At 41.1% G+C, this 26,924-nt stretch overlaps 2 protein-coding genes and 1 pseudogene across 9 annotated transcripts in view; all 3 read right to left on the bottom strand.

The window, feature by feature from the left end:
* LOC139031190 (uncharacterized) overlaps positions 1-13,483 on the bottom strand; it is a 105,498-nt gene extending 92,015 nt beyond the window's left edge. The window contains exon 1 of the mRNA XM_070455297.1: positions 13,238-13,483. Coding sequence (XP_070311398.1) covers positions 13,238-13,454 — 217 coding nt within the window. The 5' untranslated portion in view covers positions 13,455-13,483. The remainder of the gene's footprint in view (positions 1-13,237) is intronic.
* RBMS3 (RNA binding motif single stranded interacting protein 3) overlaps positions 1-26,924 on the bottom strand; it is a 1,589,121-nt gene that overhangs the window by 1,482,120 nt on the left and 80,077 nt on the right. The window lies entirely within an intron of this gene.
* On the bottom strand, positions 21,327-23,598 carry LOC110133480 (small ribosomal subunit protein uS2-like; annotated as a pseudogene).

Raw genomic sequence — 26,924 nt, 5'->3', positions numbered from 1 at the left:
AGACTTGTCTGTGATCCCAGCTAGGACAGTTTTGGAAGAGCTGAACTGAGAACAGAAGTTGAAGGAGTAAAGACGGTGAAACAAGAACCACTGGGGCACTGAAGGTACGGAAAGAAATGTGACACTGTGTCAAGATGCAGTAGGTAATGGCAGTGTCTTTATTACAATATTTAAGATGAATACTTTGGAAAGAAAACAACAGAAGATACAGGAAAGATGGGGCAACTGACAGAGCAAAGTCTGTGAGGGGGCATGAGAGGAAATGATCCAGTTCCCAACTGAAGCAGTGAGCCTTAGAGAAAAGAGTGACCCATCTTCCCCTAAGAAAGAAACAAGGATGAGTACTAAGCCTGCTGCTGATTACTCTGATGATGATAATGGCAATGGTGATGGTGGTGGTGGTGGTGATGGCAGGGGTGACAATGTAATGATGATTTTGGTAGTGGTGATAATGGTGATGGTAGTGATGATGATGTCCTGGTGATGATGATGCCAATGGTGATGATGACTGTGGCTCCCTTTATTGAGCTATTCTTGTGTGCTTTGTATTGGATGTCTCACTCATAGTATCACCCCAGGAGGCATGTACTATTGTTACTTTCACTGGATTTAGCTAAATTAAATAACTTGCCCAAACTGGTAAGTGGCAGAACTTCATGACTCTTCCCAATACTCTCCTCAAAATATTTCAGACCTTGTCCCCCTCTTGATGGCAAGCAATGTTTTACATTCTCTCCCAGCACACAAACTTGGGTGTGAGAAATAAAGGGCACTCTGGTCCACCTCTGTAGTGCTATGGAGTCTGCTTGAGTCACATGATGTCTCTGAGACTCAGTCTCTCATCTGTGGAATGACTGACTGGAACTAAATTAATTGTTTCCAACTGTTTCTACCTCCAACATTCTTTGATCCCTTTTAAAGACCCCAAAAGAGGCTGAAAGAGTGAATGTATCACCTAGATAGAAAATTGTTCATAATTTATAAAGTGAAGAATGTGGCTCATTCAACCCAGGGGTGAGTAAACTTTTTATTTGAACAGCCAGAGAGTAAATATTTTAGCTCTTTCTGGCCAAATAGTATCTGCCATCACAACTCAGTTCTGCAATCAGGGGAGTGAAAGTAGTCACAGACAATACACAAATAAATGAATGTGGTTGTGTTCCAATAAAGTTTTATTTACAAAAGCAGGCTGTGAGCTGGGTTTGGCCATGAGCTGCAGTTTGCCAATCTCCACAGTTTGGGGGCCGCCTTAACACCATGAACACCCCCTCTCTCCTGCTGCTCCGAGTGTAACTTCAGGTAAGTCAGTCAAACTTGCTTCAAACGTGTAAGCTGCAGACCACAGAGAGGGAAACAGAACAAGGGCATTTACCTCTCAGTGACATCAGACAGCAAAGGTACTAAACGTGTTAGTAAAATGATGGGAGCAGACTGAGGGGTATCACACAGGACGGCGAGGCCAACCATTCTTCCCTTGCAGTGATTATCAAATAAGTGGAATGAAACTGCAACAAGAGTTACTGAAGAATGAAAACAATGAACAATTTTCCCCATGAAATACCATGCTGTCCTCGAACGTGGAAGATTTGACTTCCCTGTGTATCTTCAAGAATTAAATAGATAATGATGTGCTGACAATCATCAGAAATAAGTCCAAACAAGAACTGATAGAAAGAAGCAAACGGGGAGCCCTCTTTCCTCAGCCTGTGAAGCTGATGTGGCCCTTCATTGCAGTGCATCTGCAACACATCCAGAGTGTCCATCCAGCCCCTCTGACACCCAATTTACACAGGGAGATGTTGATTCTGGGTTTCCCAGGTGGCTCAGTGGGGAAAGAATCCACCTGCAATGCAGGAGATGCAGGGGACACGAGTTCGACCCCTGGGTCAGGATGATCCCCTGGAGAAGGAATGGCAACCCACTCCAGTTTTCTTTCCTGGAGATTCCCATGGGTGGAGGAGCCGGGCGGGTACAGTCCATGGGGTCGCAGGCTTGGACAGGACTGAAGCAATGGAGCAAAACCAAGCAAAGCTGATTTCACTCTTGCCTCTGGGGAAACTGTGATCTGATCTAAGCTAGTCAAACAAAATGATCAGAATGAATCTTGGACTGATCCGGGAAAGAAGAAACAAGGGCACAGGTGCCCTCTCTGGACAGGGCCAGGAGCGGATAGGGTGCCTGAAGCCACTGCAACCATTTAAGAGAAGCCAGGCCAAAGGGCATGGAAGCAGCAGGGTGGATGGGCAGTCCAGGATAATCACATGCAGTAAAGTCAAGGTCCCCATGACACCATGGCTTCTAGATCAAGTGTCACCTGAAGCCTGCTCTACTTTTGGCCTTGGAGAGTTACATGACTGATACATCCCCTCTGTTGTCTGAGCCAGTCTGAGCTGATTTCACTGTTATTTGCCAAGATTCCATTCTGTTACATATTCTCTCCCTGATTTGTATTTACAATATGCCAAAGGCAAGGAGATGAAATGAATGTTTAAAATGGTCCTAACACTTTTATCTCCTTCTAAAGTACTTTCCCAAACTTTAAATTGCTTTTCAAGCACAATAGCCAAATGATCACCTTCTTGTCACTGTGGTTCCAACTTGTCAGCAACTCATTTCTTCCATAGCTTCCAAAAGCAAAAGACAGACTAGCTTGAAGTCCCCTACACTTTCATCTGATCAGAAAAGAATGATCATAATTCAGAGTCCTGTCCTCATGAGATAACTGCCTCTTGCAAATCAGTTCTGTCTTCCAGTCTCTAAGCTCCCACTTCAGAGAGCCTCTGAGTGGAAGCATGGTTTCTAGTTCCCAGAAAATCCCAACCACCAGCAAGAAACAAGACACTAGGAATCCTTATGTCTTAGGGTATCAGAAAAGAGATTTCTGATTTAGAATGAGGGGGACAGGCTAGAAAATGCTGAGTTGTGCTATGTTTTGTTCATTCTCTATCTTCTATTTCTAGTTTCCTCCAGGAACTGAAAGACCACAGGCCATGTTTACTGTTCTGCATACTGGCTACTTTACATGAACCTAAAAACAGGCACAGGACAGCCTACTGGCCATCATGACATTTCTCCCTCGCTGGCCAGAAGCAAAACAATGTATGAACCAGCCTCTTCGATCCATTCATTTTCTCAAGATACGCCAGATTCTCAACCTGGAAAGATGCACGATGGTGAACATCCATCTTTTAAATGTCATTGAAACAAGTCTCCTACTTGAAACACAAAAGTCATTTTTCCCTTTGCTATTACTAAGGAAAACTTTTCCAAACGGCATGCCCTCCTGAAAACTCAAATATAGATAGAACAGGCCCACTACAAAAATACACATGTCTGTACGTGCCCAGAATATAAAGGGAGTCAAGTGAGCCGAGTGGAAAGCAGACAGGAAGCCAATGGAAAGCAGACACAGGGACCTCAAAGATGAACCTGGCTTCTTATTTAAGTTCTGTTTCACAGGAGCGTTCCTGAGAGTCTGTGCTTGAGAGAGAATGTCAGACCCTGAAAAAGGAGGTCAAATAGTCTCGAAGCATAACATGGTCCCAGCAGGTCTCTCAGACTCTGACTGTGGCTTCTGCCACTACCTGTTCTGATCGATCCATCTTCCTCACATCACACTACCTTTCCTTCACCTCCTGCAGGCTCATGTGCAAAGGGCCCTGTCCTCTGGTGCCCGTGGGGCCTGAAACTTCATTAGCGCTATGTTTTTAGGAAATTTTTATTGGAGTATAGTTATTTTATAATGCCACTTTCTGTTTTACAGTAAAGTGAATTAGTTATATGTATATACATAGCCACTGTTTTTTAGATTTACTTTCCATTTAGGTCACCACAAACCATTGAGTACAGTTCCCTGTGCTAAACAGTGGGCTCTCATTAGTTATCCGTTTTATACATGGTGATGTATATATGTCAACCCCAATCTCCCAATTTGTCCCATCACCACCCTTCCCATCTCAGTAACCACATATAAATTTGATCCCTATGTCTGTGACTCTACTTCGTATGTGACAATAAGTTCATCCGTACCATTTTTCTAGATTCCACATATAAGTGATATTATACTGGGTGCTAGGAAAATTGGACAGCCACATGTAAAAGAATGAAATTAGAATACTCTCTAATACCATAGAGAAAAATAAACTCAAAATGGATTGAAGACTGAAATATAAGGCTGGATACTATAAAATTCTTAGAGGAAAACACAGGCAAAACCCTCCTTGATATAAATCATAGCAAGATCTTTTCTGATCCACCTACTAGAGTAATAAAAATAAAAACAAAAATAAACAAATAGGATCTAATTAAACTTAAAAGCTTTTGCATAGCAAAGGAAACAATAAACAAAACAAAAAGACAACCCTCAGAATGGGAGAAAATATTTACTAATGAAGCAACGAACAAGGAATTAATCTCCAACGAGGGATTAATCTTTGTGCATACAAATAGTTCATGTAGTTCAATATCAAAAAATATAAATAATCCAACCAAAAAATGGGTAGAAGACCTAAATAGACATTTCTCCAAAGAAGACATACAGATAACCAACAAACACATGAAAAGATGCCCAACATCACTAATCATCAAGAGATGCAAATCAAAACTACAATAAGATATTACCTCACATGGTCAGAATGGCCATCATCCTAAAGTCTACAAACAATAAATGCTAGAGAGGGTAGGGAGAAAGGGGAACTCTCCTACACTGTTGGTGAGAATGTAAATTGATACAGCCACTATCAGAACAGCATAGAGAATCTTTAAAAAATCTAAATATACAGAACTACCATATGACCTAGCAATCCCACCACTGGGCACGGATCTGGAGAAAATCATAATTGCAAAAGATCCCTGCACCCCAGTGTTCATTGCACCACTACTTACAACAGCCAAGACGTGGAAACAACCAGTAGCATTATTCTTCTATTGCTTTTTCCTTCCTATGGGACCACAGGGAAGTAATGTTATAGCGAATATTCTAAGCAGGGAAGGTCAAAGGTCAAGGTGCCTTTTATTCAACATATCAGCATGCTTGCTTTAAGAAAGAAGAAATAATATTTGCAAATACCCTGCTGGAAATTCTTTGTATAAGAATCACTCATGCTTTATCCTTTTTCTTCCTAAATAGTTTAGAGAAGAAATATCCCTGCCAGAAAAAAAAAAAAAATCATTCGAGGACATAATGGGTCAAACTCACAACTGGATTATGGTTAAAATTATTTCCAAGAGCCCATACCTCTGACACCAAAAATAAAATTATAAAAGGTTCCTTGGAATTATTGAAAAGACCCACCTACACAAGAAAGCTGAAAGAATTTGGAGGATTACACAAATACTTTGTATTATCCTGAGCTGTGAATAAAGGACTATGTGAAATTGTTCATTACCCTGAAACTTCCATTCACCATGAAATTAAGAGAATCAAAGAACATTCTGGTTCAGCAAGTAGTCCCAACTCTGAATTGGCTTGTAAGTCATCAGGCTAATGCCTCTCTGATTACCAGGTCTCTTAACTCCAGCTCTGCTAATGATCACATATTTATACTTCTGCAAAGTCTACAGGGGTCTGGGACAGAGAACGAATCCTGTTCATCCACTCAAATCTGTGTGTGTGCCTAGTTTTAGAAACTCTTTGTAAGATCAAATTAACTATTATTCTAATCCTTTCTCATTGGAGAAAAAAAAAATGCAATAAAACAATTATCAGTTTTAGAATCTTCTTACAAGCAAAAGGTAATGAAAATGATGAAAACAGAAATACTGATCATGTTAAATTCTATTAGACTTACCTGGAAGCTTGCAGGACCAGCCTACCTTAAACTCTACATAGATTAACACTGTAACAGAGCCATGCACCACTAAGCAAAGTGTGATCCGCAGAGTCGAAGGCTCTGGCGTAGTCAATAAAGCAGAAATAGATGCTTTTCTGGAACTCTCTTGCTTTTTCGATGATCCAGTGGATGTTGGCAATTTGATCTCTGGTTCCTCTGCCTTTTCTAAATCCAGCTTGAACATCTGGAAGTTCTCGGTTCACATATCACTGAAGCCTGGCTTGGAGAATTTTGAGCATTACTTTACTAGCGTGTGAGATGAGTGCAATTGTGCGGTACTTTGAGCATTCTTTGGCTTTCTTTGGGATTGGAATGAAAATGGACCTTTTCCAGCCCTGTGGCCACTGCTGAGTTTTCCAAATTTGCTGGCATATTGAGTGCAGCACTTTCACAGCATCATCTTTTAGGATTTGAAATAGCTCAACTGGAATTCCATCATCTCCACTAGCTTTGTTCATAGTGATGCTTCCTAAGGCCCACTTGACTTCACATTCCAGGATGTCTGGCTCTAGGTGAGTGATCACACCATCATGATTATCTGGGTCATGAAGATCTTTTTTGTACAGTTCTTCTGTGTCTTCTTGCCACCTCTTTTTAATATCTTCTGCTTCTGTTAGGTCCCATACCATTTTTGTCCTTTATTGTGCCCATCTTTGCATGAAATGTTCCCTTTGTATCTCTAATTTTCTTGAAGAAATCTCTAGTCTTTCCCATTCTGTTGTTTTCCTCCATTTCTTTGCATTGATCACTGAGGAAGGCTTTCTTATCTCGCCTTGCTGTTCTTTGGACCTCTGCATTCTAATGGGAATATCTTTCCCTTTCTCCTTTGCTTTTCGCTTCTCTTCTTTTCACAGCTATTTGCAAGGCCTCCTCAAACAACCATTTTGCCTTTTTGCATTTCTTCTCCATGGGGATGGTCTTGATCCCTGTCTCCTGTACAATGTCACGAACCTCCGTCCATAGTTCATCAGGCACTCTGTCTATCAGATCTAGTCCCTTAAATCTATTTCTCATTTCTACTGTATAATCATAAAGGATTTGATTTAGGTCATACCTGAATGGTCTAGTGGTTTTCCCTAATTTCTTCAATTTAAGTCTGAATTTGGCAATAAGGAGTTCATGATCTGAGCCACAGTCAGCTCCTGGTCTTGTCTTTGCTGACTGTATAGAGCTTCTCCATCTTTGGCTGCAAAGAATATAATCAATCTGATTTCAGTATTGACCATCTGGTGATGTCCATGTGTAGAGTCTTCTCCTGTGTTGCCAGCAACACAGGTGTTTGCTATGACCATTGCGTTCTCTTGGCAGAACTGTATTAGCCTTTGCCCTGCTTCATTCTGTACTCCAAAGTCAAATTTCTCTGTTACTCCAGGTGTTTCTTGACTTCCTACTTTTGCATTCCAGTCCCCTGTAATGAAAAGGACATCTTTTTTGGGTGTTAGTTCCAGAAAATCTTGTAAGTCTTCATAGAACCATTCAACTTCAGTTTCTTCAGCATTACTGGTCGGGGCATAGACTTGGATTACCGTGATACTAGATGGTTTGCCTTTGAAATGAACAGAGATCATTTTGTCATTTTTGAGACTGTATCCGAGTACTGCATTTCAGACTCTTTTGTTGACTATGATGGCTACTCCATTTCTTCTAAGGGATTCTTGCTCACAGTAGTAGATATAATGGTCATCTGAGTTAAATTCATCCATTCCAGTCCATTTTAGTTCGTTGATTCCTAAAATGTCAATGTTTACTCTTTGTGTGGATCACAATAAACTGTGGAAAATTCTGAAAGAGATGGGAATACCAGACCACCTGACCTGCCTCTTCAGAAATCTGTATGCAGGTCAGGAAGCAACAGTTAGAACTAAACATGGAACAACAGACTGGTTCCAAATAGGAAAAGGAGTACATCAAGGCTGTATATTGTCACCCTGCTTATTTAACTTACATGCAGAGTACATCATGAGAAATGCTGGACTGGATGAAGCACAAGCTGCAATCAAGATTGCTGGGAGAAATATCAATAATCTCAGATATGCAGATGACACCACCCTTATGGCAGAAAGCAAAGAAAAACTGAAGAGCCTCTTGATGAAAGTGAAAGAGGAGAGTGAAAAGTTGGCTTAAAGCTCAACATTCAGAAAACTAAGATCATGGTATCCGGCCCCATCACTTCATGGCAAATAGATGGGGAAACAGTGCAAACAGTGTCAGACTTTATTTTTGGGGGCTCTAAAATCCCTGCAGATGGTGACTGCAGCCATGAAATTAAAATATGCTTACTCCTTGGAAGAAAAGTTATGACCAACCTAGACATCATAATAAAAAGCAGAGACATTAATTTGCCAACAAAGATCCATCTAGTCAAGACTATGGTTTTTCCAATAGTCATATATGGATATGTGAGTTGGACTATAAAGAAAGCAGAGCACCGAAGAATTGATGCTTTTGAACTGTGGTGTTGGAGAAGACTCTTGAGAACCCCTTGGACTGCAAGGAGATCCAACCAGTCCACCCTAAAGGAAATCAGTCCTGAATATTCATTGGAAGGACTGATGCTGAACCTGAAACTCTAATACTTTGGCCACCTGATGCCAAGAGCTGACTCATTTGAAAAGACCTTGATGCTGGGAAAGATTGAAGGCAGGAAGAGAAGGGGACGACAGAGGATGAGAAGGTTAGACAGCATCACCGACTCAATGGATATGAATCTGAACAAACTCCAGGAGTTGGTGATGGACAGGGAGGCCTGGCGTGCTGCAGCCCATGGGGTTGCAAAGAGTCAGACACGACTGAGCAACTGAACTGCACTGAAGCAAACTGTGCTAGTGGCATGACTGACTGTATAGACTTGGAAGGTTCCTCTTACAGTTGGATGGCTAATTTCCCAAAGATCTGCAAAGAACCATCAAAACCATAAGTTGAAGAAGGGGTGTTGATCTGTAGACAGGCTCTGCAATTAAGCCACATTGAATATTAAGCAAGGATACAAGTAACATTATTTGGAGGGTTCCCCTGCTGGGCATCAGAGAAAAATGGGAAAGGACTTTTCATTACTATGAAACCCACATGTATCAGAGAGAAGAGACACATTTCAGATGGGAAATCAGCTAGATCAATGATCTTGGCCACAGCTGAGAGAGGCCAGTTTCTTGAACAATAATATTTGATCTGAACTTCAAATATCAAAGACTTCCCTGGTGGCTCAGACGGTAAAGTGTCTGTCTACAATGCGGGAGACCTGGGTTCAATCCCTGGGTTGGGAAGATCTCCTGGAGAAGGAAATAGCAACCCACTCCAGTATTCTTGCCTGGAAAATCCCATGGATGGAGGAGCCTGGTAGACTACAGTTCATGGGGTCGCAAAGAATCAGACACGACTGAGCGACTTCACTTTCACTTTTCAAATATCAAGATGGAAGATAAGAAAATAACTCTTTCTTAATCTCTACCATTTACCCATTTCCCTCCAAAACAGCCTTTTACCAGCTCTGCTCAGATAGCTAGAAATTAACATTTAACTGTCAAGTAAAATTACTTTTACTCTTTTTTGTAGTTCTTCCATAATTCATTTCAATTTATCTATGGTTTTATATTTCAAACATATCTCTTAAAGATACATATATCCTTCTTTTCTCCCTAGTCTGATAATCTCTATATTTTATTTAGAGGGCATGGTTCATTTACATTTAATGTAATTATTGAGATTATGTTTTTCCATCATATTGCTCAAGTTGAAAATCCCCCTTCTATTCCTAGTTAAATGTAGGGTTTTGTTTTTTCATATCATGAATAACTTTTGAACTTTGTCAAATGCTTTTTCTGCCCCTATTGATGTAATCATATTGGCTTTCACATATTTAACCAGTCTTGCACCACTGGGGGGTGGGGGGAGCTTCCCTGATAACTCAGTTGGTAAAGAATCCACCTGCAATGCAGGAGACCCCGGTTCAATTCCTGGGTCAGGAAGATCCGCTGGAGAAGGGATAGGCTACCCACTCCAGTATTCTTGGACTTCCCTTGTGGCTCATCTGGTAAAGAATCCACCTGCAATGCAGAGACCTGGGTTCAATCCCTGGGTCGCAAGATCCCCTGGAGAAGGGATGCTACTTCCCTATTGCTAGATTCAATTTGCTAGTATTTTTTTGAAGATATTTACATTTCTATTCACAAAAGATATTGGCCTATGGGGTATTTTTTTCTTGTGATATCTTCATCCAGTTTCTTTAATTTATTGTTTTATTGAAGGATAATTGCTTTACAGAATTTTGTTTTCTGTAAAACCTCAACATGAATCAGCCATAGGTATACATATATCCCTTCTCTTTTGAACTACTCTTATTTTTTTTAAGTCTATAAAATAACAAACTCTAAGTGATTTCACACAAGCACATGTGAATCACGTCATGGTATGTCCTATATTCATAATCTCCACTTCTTTTTCCTTGGCCCTTTTTATCACTGCTTTGCTTAACATTCACACATATTTTTCCATATAAATATTCCATTAATATATCTGCCATTCTACAACTTTCTATCCTTAAGGACACAGAGATTATGCCTGGCAACCATCCCATGTACACACAAATACAGACAGACATATATTGCATATGCAATATAACCCTTCTTCTCCTTACAAGGAACAAAGCAACTTTAAATGGAAAGCTGAAGGTAATGTGAAATGATGACTTTTTCTCTTCCCAGTCTGCATCTCTGCATTCTCACATAAACCAAGCATCAAAGTCAGTTTCTTTACTTGCTCTCAAGTAAGAAAGACAAAATGGTATAAGTGCAGAGTTTTCTAATCAGAGTTCCAATGTTAGAACCTCTAAGAAGATCTTCTAAACAATATTAATAGCTTGGCCCCACTCCAGATTCTGATGTAACTGGTTGAGTAGAAAGGGCTTAAATTTAGAGACAGATGGGCCTGTATTTGAGCCCCTTCTCAATCACTGTTTACAAACTGACACCCCTTCCTCAATTTATGGTTTTGATGGCCCTTTGTAGATCTTTGGGAAATTAGCTATCCAACTGCAAGAGGAGCCTCCCAGGTCTCAAAAGGTCAGTCATGCCACTAGCACAGTTTGCTTAGAGGTGCTCTACACCATGAGCCCCTTCTCAATCACTGTGAGTTCTACACTACGTCACTGAAATTCTCTGCCTCAGTCTTCTAACCTGTACAATGGGAATGATATTGCCGAGAGAAGCAGAGAAATTACACACAGAATGCCCAGCTCACTCTGGCAAATGGTACATCGCCAAGAAGGGCAGCTTATTGTTATTAGTACTTGCTATTCTTCAGGTTTCTGATAGTAAAACAGAAACCAAAGTAAGAGAGAAGGCTACGACGCAGCCTTCAGGGATTCAAACATGCTTTAAATGTCATACTGTTTAGCAACTATGTCCATGAAACATTGTACAGGATCTCAAAATACTACTGGGACATTTTAAAGAGGTAACAAAATGTCATACTAGGCAATAATGTATTCTGACTTTTATCACACACTTCTTTTTATTAAATAATGTAATTTAACACAAATATATTAACTGCCTGGGTTTTTACATGACCAATGTTTTTAAACTACAACTGAGTACAATAGAAGGCTCTTTAATGTTTATTTAACAGTAGAGCATTACTTGTGTGTCAATGAAGCCTGAAATCAGTGGTCTACTGTATAATGGTGCTGTTCCTTATTTTTTATTTTCTAAGTTACGAATGAATTTATGCTTCATATGAATCTGAGTACATACAAGCTGGACACATTACCAAGATATTATTAAGTTGTCACGGTCTGATAATTCTCAGTGCCATGTCCTTTGGGCAATGCCGTGCTACCAAATGCCACCAATGCAAAATGTGTGACTGTAAAAACCAAGGGCAAACAGGAAGAAAACAAACATGTGCAAAGGTGGGGGGAAGTCATTTCCTTTTGGTACACTGACTTGAATCACAAACAGGTTTTTCACTAAAGCAATCCCACATGTCTATAAATACATCCTTCCAGTAGAAGAATACCAAAGAAAAACACGCAAGCAGAGGTACACTGGCTACACCATGGATCCAGACTTTTACATATTCTTCCCCCATTTCACAAAAAAGTTCCAGCCCTGTCACTAAAATAAAAATGAAGAATCCATGAGAAGAGTGGGTGGAGGACCTGAGGCACCACCCCAAACATTTTCAATTACTATTCTGAACATTCATGAATGTCAAAAATATGCTATGCTAAACAGTCTTCAATAGGTATCAACCAAAAGCACATTCCCCCCCCCACAAATTAACAGGGAAAAAAGTCCCAACTCTGGCATCTTTGCGTCTCCTGGTTCTTTTCTCTGGGAAAATATATCACTTTTAATTGATGTTTGTCCTTGTAATGGACTTGAGTCTTTGAGGTCTTTCCCACTTAGGGTGCTCTTAATGTACAGTCAATATACATGGAAAGTTCACACTAATTATATTCAGCTCAAGGGATTTCAAAATGTCTCCCTGAAAACTTTGCCTTTCTCCTCAAAATTCCCAGATGAGTTGCTTGGAGGCTGATTTTTTAACAGCGCAAAACAGCCCCCTCTCGGAAATGGATTTCCCACAAAAGTGGGCGACATGCAAGGATGTGAGGTGATTGGTCTGGTTCCACAGATGCCATGTGGGGAACACAAGCAGCCTCTGCCTCGACCCTGGCAACACTGTGCAGGCACGAGGTACCACCCTCTCTCTACCCTGTGCTTCCCTGACCGCCTTTTCCTCTGGTTTTATTGTTTGTGTTGGGCTATGCTTATTTCAGAAGTCCTAGGCCTTCTCATTCGGAATTTCTACTGAAGTCAGTAGATGCATTTGGCGTGCAGCTTTCTTGTACCTTTTCAGCATTTAATGGAGTTCACTCTTTCTTTTGCAGAGCCCTATTGCTACTTTATTTTTTAAATTAAATTTTTGCTTTATGTTATACTACAGCTGACTTACAATGTTGTGTTAGTTTCAGGTGTACAGAGACGTGATTCAGTCATACATATACATGTGTCTTTTCTTTTCTCAGATTCTCTTCTCATTTAGATTATTGTAGAATATTGAGTAGGGTTCCCTGTGCTATACAGGAGGTCCCTGTTGATTATCTGTTTTAGATATGGCAGTGAGGGGATGTTATGATGGGATTAATTCTTAAATGTGTGTTCACACCAACTCAATGCCACACATGTCTCAGTCTCTCTGGGATCTTTTCCTTACACCCTCACAGGTGGGGTCTGCACCCGCCTTCTCCCATTTCAACCAACATGAAGAATGACTAAAATAGAAAGTGCAGTATCAAGGATGCAGGAGAAGTAGCCAAAATGGAGGAGCAGGAGTCCCTGAGCTCACCTCCTCCCTCAGAAACCAAAACCACAACTACCTACAGAGCAACTGTTGTTGGGACGTACCTGAAGACCAGCAGAAAGGAGTTTCCACGGCAAAAACAGGAGGCAGGACCTCGCAGCCAACCAGGCAAGGACAAGCACCACCTACCACATGTCCACAGGAGTTGCCCACCATCAAAGAAGGACCCGTGCATCCCACATAGACGGCACCCTCTGTCACGTCACTCACACAGACGGCGCCCCCTGTCACGTCACTCACGTAGACGGCACCCTCTGTCATCACTCACGTAGACGACACCCTCTGTCATCACTCACGTAGACGACACACTCTGTCATGTCACATAGACGGCACCCTCTGTCATCACTCACGTAGACGACACCCTCTGTCGCGTCACTCACGTAGACGGCACCCTCTGTCACGTCACTCACGTAGACGACACCCTCTGTCGTGTCACTCACACAGACGGTGCCCTCTGTCGTGTCACTCACATAGACGGCGCCCTCTGTCATCACTCACGTAGACGACACCCTCTGTCGCGTCACTCACGTAGACGGCACCCTCTGTCGCGTCACTCACACAGACGGCGCCCTCTGTCACGTCACTCACGTAGACGACACCCTCTGTCGCGTCACTCACACAGACGGCGCCCTCTGTCGTGTCACTCACATAGACGGCGCCCTCTGTTACCACGCAGACGACACCCTCTGTCGCGTCACTCACGTAGACGGCACCCTCTGTCGCGTCACTCACACAGACGGCGCCCTCTGTCGTCACTCACGTAGACGGCACCCTCTGTCGCGTCACTCACGTAGACGGCACCCTCTGTCGCGTCACTCACGTAGATGGCACCCTCTGTCGCGTCACTCAGACAGACGGCGCCCTCTGTCACGTCAGTCACGTAGACTGCACTCTCTGTCGCGTCACTCACGTAGACGGCACCCTCTGTCGTCACTCACGTAGACGACACCCTCTGTCGCGTCACTCACGTAGACTGCACTCTCTGTCGCGTCACTCACGTAGACGGCACCCTCTGTCTAGTCACTTACGTAGATGGCACCCTCTGTCGCGTCACTCAGACAGACAGCACCCTCTGTCACGTCACTCACGTAGACGGCACTCTCTGTCGCGTCACTCACGTAGACGGCACCCTCTATCATGTCACTCTGATGACAAGAGGGGAGCTTCCAGCTGGATACCCACAGAATGTATCCTACATGATGCTACTTCTCCAAGATTGGGAAACGTGACTAACCTAAACACAAAGAATTAGGCAGAATGAGGTGACAAAGGAATATGTCCTAAATAAAGAAACAAAACCCCAGAGGAAGAACTAAGTGAAAGGGAGATAAGCAATCTACCCAATAAAGAACTTAAGGTAAAGACTGTAAAGATGGTCTAAGAACTTGGGAAGAAGAATGAATGAACACAGTCAAAAGTTTAACAGAGGGTTATAAAATATAAAGAAGAACCAAAGAGATCTGAAGAAATAAAACTGAAGTAAAAAACACACTAGAAGAAAACAACAGTAGATTAGATAAAATAGAATGGATTTGCAAACTAGAAGAAAACTAATGGAAATTAACCAAACTGAATTGAATATTTTTTTCTTTATTTTAATTAGGAGAGTTGAAGAGCTCTCTGGGACAACATCAACCATACTAACATTTTGTATTATAGGGGCCCCAGAAGAAAATGAAAGGAAAGGGCAGAGAATGTATTTGAAGTGATAGTAGCTGAAAACTTCCCTAACTCAGAAAATGAAATAGATATCCATGTCCAGGAAGCATCAGTATCAGTTCAGTCACTCAGTCATACCCGACTCTGTAACCCCAAGAACTGCAGCACCTCAGGTTTCCCTGTCCATCACCAACTCCTGGAGCTTGCTCAAACCCATATCCATAGAAACGATGATGCCATCCAACCATCTCATCCTCTGTCATACCCTTCTCCCCCTGCCTTCAATCTTTCCTAGCATCAGGGTCTTTTCCAGTGAGTCAGTTCTTCCCATCAGGTGGCCAAAGGATTGGAGCTTCGACTTCAGCATCAGTCCTTCCAATGAATATTCAGGACTGATCTCCTTTAGGATTGACTGGTTGGATCTCCTTGCAATCCAAGGGATTCTCAAGAGCCTTCTCCAACACTACAATTCAAAAGCATCAATTCTTCAGTGCTCAGCTTTCTTTATGGTCCAACTCTCACATCCATACGTGACTACTGGAAAAACCATAGCTTTGATTAGACAGACCTTTGTTGGCAAAGCAATGTCTCTGCTTTTTAATATACTGTCTAGGTTTATCATAGCTTTTCTTCCAAGGAGCAAGCCTCTTCTAATTTCATGATCGCAGTCACCATCTGCAGTGATTTTGGAGCCCCCCAAAATAAGTCTCTCACTGTTTCCATTGTTTCCTCATTTATTTGCCATGAAATGATGGGACCAGATGCCATGATCTTCATTTTACGAATATTGAGTTTTAAGTCAGCCTTTTGACTCTCCTCTTTCACTTTCATCAAGAGGCTCTTTAGTTCCTCTTCACTCCCTGCCATAAGAGTGGTGTCATCTGCATATCTGAGGTTATTGATATTTCTCCCAGCAATCTTGATTCCAGCTTGTGCTTCATCCAGCCCAGCATTCCACATGATGCACTCTGCATATAAGTTAAAGCAGCAGGGTGACAGTATACAGCCTTGACATACTCCTTTCCCTATTTGGAACCAGTCTGTTGTTCCATGTCTGGTTCTAACTGTTGCTTCTTGACCTGCATAGAGGTTTCTCAGGAGGCAGGTGAGGTGGTCTGGTATAGAAAGCATAGAGGAAGCATAGAGAGTCCAAAACAAGATCAACCAAAAGAGATACACATGAAGACACACTATTTAATTAAAACAGCCACAATGAAAAATGAAGAGAATATTAAAAGCAGGAAGTGAAAAGCAACTAGTTACATACAAGGGAACTCCTATAAGATCATCAGGTTACTTTGGAAGAAATTTTGCAGGCCAGAAGTGAATGTCACAATATATTTAAAATGATGAGAGGAAAAATAAACTAAAAGAATACTCTACCCAATAAGGGTATCATTCAGATTTGAAGGATAGAGAAAGAAATTTATAAATAAGCAAAAGCTAAGAGTTCAGCAGAACTAAGACAGCTCTACAAGAAATGTTAAACTGATTTCTCTAAGTGAAAAAGAAAAGACCACAACTAAAATAAGAAAATTATGAAAGAACAATCCTCATTGGTAAAAGCAAATCTCATTTTTGAGGCAAATCTCAAAAGTAAAACATCAACCACTTATAGAGCCGGTAGGAAGGTTAAAAGACAAAAGTAGTAGAATCATCTATATCCACAGTATGTAGTTAAGGGGGATGCTGACAATGGCACCAACTGCTTCGTAAGGGATGTGTGTTGTCATGGTGATGCAAGGTAAGAGCATGGAGATGGGAGGTGTGACAGCTGGACCACTTGGAAATGTCTGCTTCTTCAAGATGGATTTAAGACACTGTGTAGCATACAACCATGGGACAGCAGCCTGCTCCAGCTTGAAGTTAGCACGTGATGTTTAAGTTTTGCAAACCAGACTATCATCCCTAGAGAAACCACAGGGAGGGCCCAAGCCCGACAAGTGGGGATGGGGCCAGAGGAGAGCTGCAGTCCAGTGGAGTGAGGGTCAGAATGGACTCGATCTGGCTTTCAGTCCAAGCCATGTTGATCCTGGTGGTGAAAAGCTGGAAGATGGACCTCAGTTCTTGTCTTCTTTGAAGAAAGAATTCAGCAAAGACACCAAGATTGTGAAAGAGATAAAATCATTTATTAGAAGCATAGAACCTGTGAAAAATCATATGGGCCAACTTGGAGTAACTTTAGCACTGTAAGGACAACTTAGGTTGTTTACATAGGGGCAATTTTCTGTCTCCGCCCCCCACCCCACCCCCACCCCCCCTGCCCAGCCAATCATCTCTATGGGTGTGCATCTCTCAACCAACATGGATTCCAATTGGCATTCTCTCCCTCCTTTTGTCCTTGCCCTGGGTTGAGGGCCTTCTCTGTACATGTGTCTGGCTGGGACAGCCACAAGAACACACCCAGTGGGGTCCCAGTGCTCCTGTCAGTATCCCGTCTTGAAGCATCAGCAGGAGGTCGACCAGCTGCAACTGCTCAGCCTGGAGCCTGTCTATCTCCTACCTCAGTATCATGGACCATGTTGCCTCATGTGCTCAGTAAGATCCATACTGCACTTCATTTACTGCTCACCCTATCTCTGAACTCATCACTTTGTTTGACATGTTTTTGAGAATGCCTCCCAGGTACAAAGCATTGTGCCAGGTGCCACAGGAGAGAGCAGAGAATAAGGAACCTGCCCTCAAAAACTGAGTTAGTCTGTGGAATGTTGAGACTGCTGGCTTGTATGAGCCTCTGAGTTGTATCTGGGTCAGGAGATCTATGGTGAAACCCTGACTAGAGAACTGTGCCTTTCATATCTGCCTTCACTGGTCCTTTTTAAATCTTTATCTATAGTTGCATGCCCAGAAATGCTTTAGAGATGCCTATTTCATCATTATTTCATTATAAGAAAACTGTATACCAGAATCAGATCAGGTCTTACTGGCTTTTTGTGACCCTAGGCCTTCCAGAAAATTAATAAAATCTCACTCTTAAGCCCTTCAAAATGTAAATCTTTCTATTTACTTGATATAGAGGAAGATTCACTTGATATCAAGGAACTTGATATAGAACCTGCAGTTTTAAAGGAAGGTGCCATGACCATTATCATCCCCAAAAGAAGTCTACCCACCAAGACTTCCCTGGTAGTCCAGGAGCTAAGACTCCAGGCTCCCAATGCAGGGAGCAAGGTTGAATCCCTGGTCAAAAAGCTAGATCCCACATCCAGCAGCTAAGAGTTTGCATGCTGCAACTCCCACGGGCAGCAACTAAGAACTATTTTAGCCAAATAAATAAATATTTTTAAAAGATTACCCACCAAGTAAATGAGGTCACATTTGAAGGGAGTAGTTATTAGAACATTCCAAACCAATACACAAAAGATGGAGAAATGTTAACTAAAAACCATTTTAAACCAGACAGAGTAGGGTGGGTGGAAAGTGAGTGGTAACACATCGAATCGGAACTTGTGGAGTGATCGCCAAGTCCAAGGCCAGCATCTGGACAGCCACAGGAGCTGTAATGGGTCAGCACCACACTGACATTTACATGAAAGATGCTGCTCAGGGATCAGATCAGTACACCCAAATCTCCTTAGGAGGCCGTGTGTAGTTCAGAGCTCTCTCTCATGAACATGTCCAGAGATGGGATGCAACAGAAGGCAAAGGTACAAGATGTGGCTATGATGCCCAGAGAAGAGGTTAAAATAATCCTTATCAATTAAAGAAATGAGAAGAGTATGCAGTGAGGACTACATCTACAAAGAAACTATTCAAGGCAAGAGTTTGGGGAGGTTAGTATTCTCATTTAACAGCTACTAAGTCCACCCATCAGAGAAGAGATTTCTCCTTCAAAAGAAAAAAAACCACTAGCAGTGTGTTGTGGACATGGCAAATCTGCGTGCCAGAGAACAGAGGCTCTTCCTGAAGGGAGATGCTGGCAGAGAGGAGAAGCTGGGATCTCCTGGGTGGAACAGTGAAAAGGAGGTTATGTGAACCCCTAGGAAGAGCGATAGAGAAGAAAATTCTGAATAGTCCCTGCTTGTCATCTTGTTTTGAGATGCAGAGGGAGAGTAAAACAAATAAATCCAATTTCCAATAATGGTTTTGAATGATGACATCACAGCCTTACGTTTTGAAATGCTAAGTAGCTGCCAATAGAGAATTGATACCATTTATCAAGTTAACTCACAAACTGAAAAATCGGCCATTTCCTAAAAGATACAGAAAGAAACACTAGGAAGAAAAACTTACTTTCAATGTGTTTGTATATTAAAGTAATTAAATAAAAACCATGGGGCAGGGACAAAAGGATTCAAGTACTAAAAACTGCCTTCTCAGAAAGCTCACCAAGCAGTATCATACAATGAAGAACTTAAAAGGACTTAACCTTTCTGCTTGACCCATGGCAGAATTAAATTATACCTTCCCAACCTGATTTCTCCCATGAAATCTATTCTGTTTAGGATGAAGGTCAAGTACCAAGTGAGAATGATTTAGTGCTGCCCTTCAAATCCAATTCCATAGTCACACTCTTGTCTCAAAATACCAGCCGGACATCAAAGATGAAAAGAAAAAAAATTGATACCAAAAAATGCAGCCACACTCTCAAGAAAATTATGAAGCTAGAAAAGGACCATTTCAAATTCTATCATCTTCACGTACAAACAGCATTTTCATTCATCAAATACTAAGCAAATACAGAGTCCATAGCTGGCCCCACTGTTTGCAGCATCTCACCTTTCACACTGAGCAGCGGAACTTGACTTCTTTTGAAAAGCTGCAGTGCTTACATTAAATTCTTTTCTTTCCCTTTCTGCCCATGCATAATAGTCACTTGACTCCACAGAAAGGAAAATTCGACAACCCAGGGCATTACTGAAAATTCTTCAAAAACAGGCAGGACCAAAATAGCACAGAGGAAAAGCAGAGCACTGTTTGGTCTATAATACAAACCTATAGGAGCGTGGAATGGAGAAAATAGTCTTTATTATCACCTGTGCAATAATGAACCAGGAGAGTTTTTGAGGAGGAAGATGTCATTTAGAAGTCCTAAAACAAGTGAGCTGGCAAGACAGCTGTACATGAAAGGAATTCTTCCCCTGCTCTCTCTTCTAAAGCACTGTCGAGGCATGCCGGAGATTAAAATTATTCTTCATGGATAAAAAAGGGTTTTAATTACACAGTCTTATAAAGATGAATTAACCAATATAAGTTAATTGAGTACCAATTATGTGCTCTGCTTTCTACTACATCTTTACAAAGTAATAGAGGAAGCATTGTTCAGTTTCAGAAAGCTACAGTGTGATTAGAGTCATCGGACACCTTGGTGTCAAAAGCTAAATTTCAGGGCAAAACAGCAAAATGTAAGTTGTCTCCAGGAGTACATGACATAACTTATGGTTGTGTGATCAGACGTGGTACGAATTTAAGGGGACAGGATGGCACCATGAACTTGGCAGACTGAAATGGGCCTTGACGTAAGGTTACAATTTCTGGCATCTTTGCAGGAGAAGAAAGAAAAAAAGAACTGGAGAACTCACAGGGAAGGAGGCTGAAGGCAGAAAGGCTCTTGTCTGGGGAAGCAGACAAGAGCAGCGGGCTCGGCCGCTCCCTGAGGCCAGTTCACAGCTGTTCAGGTCTAGGTCCAGGACTTTTTATATATTAGGGCAATTATATCTATGGTTATATTATACATCTATGGGAACATCTGCCTAACACCCTTCTTCTCAGGCTCATGGCAATGGACAAGTTTACCCACCTCTTCTCCTTTTTTTTTCTTTTTTCTGCTTACAATTGACCTCCTAGTCATTTTTAAGTGTACATGTCAATGGTGTTAAGTACATTCATGTTATTGTGCAAACATCACCACCATTCATCTCCAGATTCCTTTCATTGTGCAAAACTGAAATTTTGTTCCCATTCAGCAATAACTCTCACTCCCCTCCACCTGGCCACTGGCAACCACCATTCCACTTTCTTTCTCTTTACAACAAAAAGTCTACCATATTTCCCCTGGGCCCCAGCCTCTAGGAATCACCATTCTACTCTCTGTTACTGTGAGTTTGGCCTTTCCATTCTTTTTTCGGTAAAACTTTACTTAAAAGATCATGCAATATTTGTCTTTCTCTGTCTGGTTTATTTCACTGGGTATAATGTCCTCCAGGTTCATCCATGAACCTGGAACTAATGGAACAATTTTCTTCTAAGACTACTATATTCCATTGTGTGTGTGTATGTGTATCATACCATACTGTCTTTATGTATTCATTCAACTGACACTTAGATTGTTTCCGTATCTTGGCTATTGTGAATAGTGCTGCAATAGACATGTGACAGCAGACATTTCTTTGAGGTAGTGATTTTATTTCCTCTTGATATAGACCCAAAAGTAGAATTGCTGGATTGTATGGTAGTTCTTTTTTAAATTTTTTTTTTTTTTGCAGAACCTCCATACTGTTTCTCATTGGTAACCAATTCACATCGCTTGTACCAATTCACATTCTCATCAACACAGCAAAAGGGATTCTTTTTTCTATCCTTGCCAAGACTTGTTATTTCTAGTCTTTTTGATAAATGCCATCCTAAAAGGTGTGATTTGTATTTCCTTGATGATTAATGATGTTGAGCACCTTTTGTTGTACCTGTTAGCCAATTGTATCTCTTCTTTGGGAAAAGTTTAATTAGATCCTTTGCCTATTTTTTAATTGGGTTTTGGTTTTTGTTTGTTTGTTTTTGCTATTTAGGTGTAAGGGTAATATCAACATTTTATCAGATACATGGTTTCAAATATTTTCTCCCATTCCATAGGTTGCCTTTTCATCTTGATTGATTCTTTTGCTATGTAGAAACATTTTCATTTCATGTAGTCCCAGTTGTTTATTTTTGCTTCTGTTGCCCGTGTTTTCAGTGTTAAATCCAAACAAATCACTGCCAAGACCAATGTCAAGGAGATTTTCCCCAATGTTTTCTTCCAAGAGTTTTATAGATTCAGAGCCTACATTTAAGTCTTTTAATCCATTTTGAGTTGACTTTTGTTTATGGTGTGAGATGAAGGTCCAATTTTATTTTTTTTTAACCTGTGGATATTCAGTTTTCCAATGCTATTTATTGAAGAGATTATTACTTTTCATATTGTGTACTCCTGATAATTCTGTTGAAAATCAGTTGACTGTATCTGCATGGGTATATATCTGGGCTCTTGATTCTGTTTCACTGATCTATGTGTCTGTTTTTGTGACAGAACCACACTATCTTGATTACTATAGCCCTCTAATACAGTTTGAAATCAGGACATGTGATACATCCAGCTTTGTTCTTAATCAAGATTGCTTTAGCTATTTGGGGTATTTTTGTGGTTCTGTATAAATCTTAAGACCATTTTCCTATTTCTGTGAAAAATGCAAATTAGAATTTTGATAGAGGTTGAGTTGAATTTGCAAATCACTCTGGGTTGTATGGACATTTTAACAATATTAATTCTTCCAAACTATGAGTATGTGATAGCTTTTTCTTTCTTTGTGCCTTCATTTTTTTTTTTTTCTGTCAACATCTTGCTTTCTTCAGGCTCAGAGAGCGCCCGCATGCCTTCAGATCATCTGCTACCTCAAATTGAGTAGACTTCAGAGCTGGAGTGGTGCATTAACCCTGAAATTCCTCATCGGTCATTGCCTTCTCAGCTGCCGCCTGCTCTTCCTTTTCAGTCTCTTTGGGATCTCTTAGAAGAAGAGATCAGGCATGACCTCCGAAGGGTGCTCACGAGAGATGGTGCCACGCGTACGCAGAACTTCCCGGGCGAGCATCCACCACATCAGACCCACTGAGGGCACTCCCTTGCTGTTGCATGGGATGGCGATGTCCAGGTAATGCAGAGGAAATTCAGAGTTACACAGTAGTAGGTAGGCAGGCTAACATGGAGGTTTCTGTAAGAGGCTGGCGGTCAGCCCTGGGATCAGTAACCACCAGAAGTCGTGGCTCCTGGTAGGCTGTCTGAATCTGGTTAGTGAAGGTTCTGGGAGTGAAGCAGCCAGCAATAGGAGTAACTCCAGTGGCAGCAGCATCCTGGAGGATATGACACAGTCATCAGCTGGATTTTCAAAGGCAAAAATGGCAGAAGCTGCTAACAGAAGTCTCTCCCAGGTTCTCTTCAGATTCATGATGGAGATGCCACCATGTTTCTTGTAGATGTACTGTTCCATTTGGGAGTCAAGGGAGATGCCACATAAGTGGGTTCCTGCCACAAGGAATTTGAGGACATCCTGTTCCTTCATTTGCAGGACATCAAGGACTCCTCCCCTTTAAGTTATGAGGGGAATCCAGAATAACTCTGTATGGACCCCTGTCTGGGTAGCATGGAAAGGTGGGAATGACTATTACTTTAGCTAATTAATAATGTCTTTTCAGCAGCACATCAAAAGATCATGTATCATAATAAAATGGGATTTATCCCTGGGATGCAAGGATGGTTCAACATATACAAATCAATAAATGACACAATACATTAACAAAGCAAAGGAGAAAAATCGCATAATCACAATCGGTGCAGAGAAAGTATTTGGCAAAATTGAGCATCATTTTGTAGTAAAAATTCTCAATGAATTAGATAAAAAGGGATTGTACCTCAACTTAATAAAAGAAATGTAACGATAGGCCCACATCTAATATCATACTCAATGGTGAAAAGCTCAAAGCTTTTCCTTTAAGATCATAACTTGATCTTAGGGTGCCTGCTGTCTTTATTTCTATTCAATATGGTAGAGAAAGTCCTAGACAGAACAATTAGGCAACAAAAATAAATTAAAAGGTATCCATTTCAGAAAGGAAGAAGTACAATTGTCTCTTGGATATAGAATAAATGATCTCATGTATAGAAAACCTGAAGACACCACCAGATATTGGTTAAAACTAATAAACTCAGTCAAGTTGCAGGATGCAAAATCAACATATAGAAATCAGTTGTGTTTCTATACACTGAAAGCAAGCTATCTGAAAAAGCAATTAAGAAAGCAATCCCATTTATAGTAATATCAAAAAGAATAAAATATTTAGGAATAAATTTAACCAAGTAGGTGAAAGAGATAGCAGAAAGAAGCAATTTTGCTAACCATGCAAACACTTCTCTTCTTGTCTTGAATACATGCATGAACCTTAGACCTTGTTGGCAGAGATCTTATGATGAAGAGAAAGCAAGCAAGGATATGAAAAGCCCATATAGGGAAGACAGGATGAGAAGACGGAAGGTCACTAGTGCTGTCTTTGAGATCAAGGTTCAACCCTAACTCCAGATTTTTGCAGTACTAGTAAATAAGTGCTAAGCCTCCACTACTGATATTACTATGTCACCTGCAGCCAAAAGCATTCCTAACTAACTCACCTTCCTGCATCCTCCATAACACCAAGTCTATAAGGATGCCTCAGAAAAAGCTATGTTCTTCACGCCTTGACCCTCAGGCTACTGTGAACTGTTCAAATTCCTTCCTGGGATTTTTTAAACTGAATCTAGGAGGAAAAATCAGTCCTCTCACATGGCTAAAGTCTTACAAGTGTTAAACCTGGGTCACAAACAGCATTGATTTTTGCACTGAATAGGATTACTGTCTACAGTCAGAAACATAACTGTCAATGTGCACACAAAGGAAGCATGGAAGTAAGTTCTGTGGGACCCAGTTCCCTGGTGCCAGCAGCTCCTGAGGCCAGGTGCACTGCTGCCCTTCCTACAGTTTACTGGGCTAACCATTCTTCTAAAGCGAAAGTGATAGATAGTCAGTGAATCGTATGCAACTTCTTGGAACCCCATGGACTGCAGTCTGCCAGGTTCCTCTGTCCATGGGATTCTCCAGGCAGGAATACTGAAGTGGGTTGTCATTCCCTTCTCCAGGGAATCTTCCTGACCCAAGGATCAAACCCAGATCTCCTGCATTGCAGGCAGATTCTTTCCTGTCTGAACCACTCTTTGAGTTCTCATAAATCCCTCCTTTTGACTAAACTAGTTTTGGGTTATTTTCCTTAATTTATAAACCCAGAATGCAAGCTATGTATTTCAAATTCTTCCCAGAATTTTCTTACAAGTTTTCCATTAAGTTAATATGAGAAGTAAGTACAAATTTTCCACCGTTTTCCATAAGAAAAAGGTAGAGCTCATCTTTTCCCTTAAGTCAGCCTGGGAAATGCTATGATTATTCTGCATTCAAATTCTACCTCTAATCTTAGCAGTGTAGTGACCTTGGGTAAGTTCTATAACCTCTCTGGGCCTTATTTTACTTATCTATAAAGTAAGGATGACATAGACTTCCCTGGTGGACCAGTGGCTAAGACTCCATGTTCCCAATGCAAGGGACCTGGGTGTGATCCCTGGTTGGGAAATTAGATTCCACATGCTGCAACCAAAAATTTGCATGTTGCAACTAAAAAAAAAAAAAAAAAAAAAATCCCATATGCTGCAACTAAAACCCACCCAGTCCTGCCAAATAAGTAAATAAATAAATAATAATAAATATTTAAGAAGTTGTTCACTAAAACAAATAAGGATGCTAAACTGTAACTAACTCAGAGTGTTTCTGAGAATTAAACAAACCAATACCTACAAAAATTTAGAATGATATGAAATAACTGTGAACTAATATTCTTGGGCCTACATCAAAATCCTGAAAAGAATGAGATACATGATCCACAGAAAATAATAAGTGACCTTTCAGCTATGGGTCCAACAAATTAATCTTTAAAGAATCTACAGTTTTTGTAGCACTTCACAGTGCTTAAGTAGCTTATAACTGTAATCAGAGGCTTCCCTGGTGGCCCAGATGGTGAAGAATCTGCCTGCCATTTGGGAGACCTGGGTGCAATCCCTGGATCAGGAAGATCCAACTGTAATCACCCTGTGCTGTGCTGTGCTTAGTCACTTCCAACTCTTTGCAACCACGGACTGCAGCCCACCAGGCTCCTCTGTCCGTGGAGATTCTCCAGGCAAGAATACTGGAGTGGGTAGCCTTTTCCTTCTCCAGGGGATCTTCCCAACCCAGAGATCAAACCCAGGTCTCCCACACTGCAGGTGGATTCTTTACCATCTGAGCCACCAAGGATGCCCTTGCCAAGAGGCAAGTAAATCAAAGATTCAGGAAATTTGTATCACCTGTTCACTAGGGTATAACTAGAACTTGAACCCAAGGTTGGATGAATTACAAGACTCAACTTCTTTTATAATACCATACAGCCTCGGAATAAGGAAACATTCAATTTTTGGTTCTGGGTAGTAAACTAAGATGATTACAGTAGACAAATAAGGCCTAAGATGATACTTTAAAACAAAAATTAAGCCCAGACAAAATGACCCCTGAAAAATCTCTTAATTCGTCTATAAATTTCTTGCACTTATGTCCTTGAAAGCACAAAAGCCAAGAATTGATTCTTTTAGGTTTCATTTTGCTTTGTGTTTTAAAAAATCTTTGAAGGAGGGCATACGTGGAACCCCATGGGGCAAAGGGGCATCTTTTGTAAGTTCTTCTTCTGCTGAATTGGCATAGCTGAATTTGTACCAGAATAACATGTAATGTTACTTCATGGTAACCACTGCTTAGGACGGCGCTGTCTTCACTGAAGAGCCTGGCTGCCCACTCAGGGTACAATCATTCGGCTTCCCTCCAACCTTCAGGAAGGACGAAACAGCCAACTCAAGGTCGAGGACAGAACAAAAGAGAAAAGTACTCATGTTCAAATATTGCTGTTTCCTCAAAAGAGTTAAGTAACTACATATTTGCCTTCTCACCCAATGGACTGCCTTCACACACTTTTATGTTTGAATAAATTTTGAGATTCTAGCTAATATTGCCCATAGAACACATAGGTGTTTTAATCACCACTCTGGCTCAAAATCCCACAAATCATAACAGGAGAAAAAGATTTAAGGCAAACAAAACAAAAGGAGAAAAACAACAATTAAATTTTGAAAGCTGGAGAGGAACAGAAATGAGCAGACCAGAGGAAATGTTTCAGCAGTGAGGAAACCCTCTCCAAGAGGATTGTATCACGAGCTCCCAAATGACTCAGGATGGGGGACAACGGTTATGAATGAAAGATGTTGGTAGGCAGAGAACAAGG

This window comes from Odocoileus virginianus, chromosome 26 (assembly GCF_023699985.2).
Source record: "Odocoileus virginianus isolate 20LAN1187 ecotype Illinois chromosome 26, Ovbor_1.2, whole genome shotgun sequence".
NCBI lineage: Eukaryota > Metazoa > Chordata > Mammalia > Artiodactyla > Cervidae > Odocoileus > Odocoileus virginianus.
The sequence above is the reverse complement of the archived record's forward strand: the minus strand, read 5'-3'. Positions and strand labels throughout refer to the sequence as shown.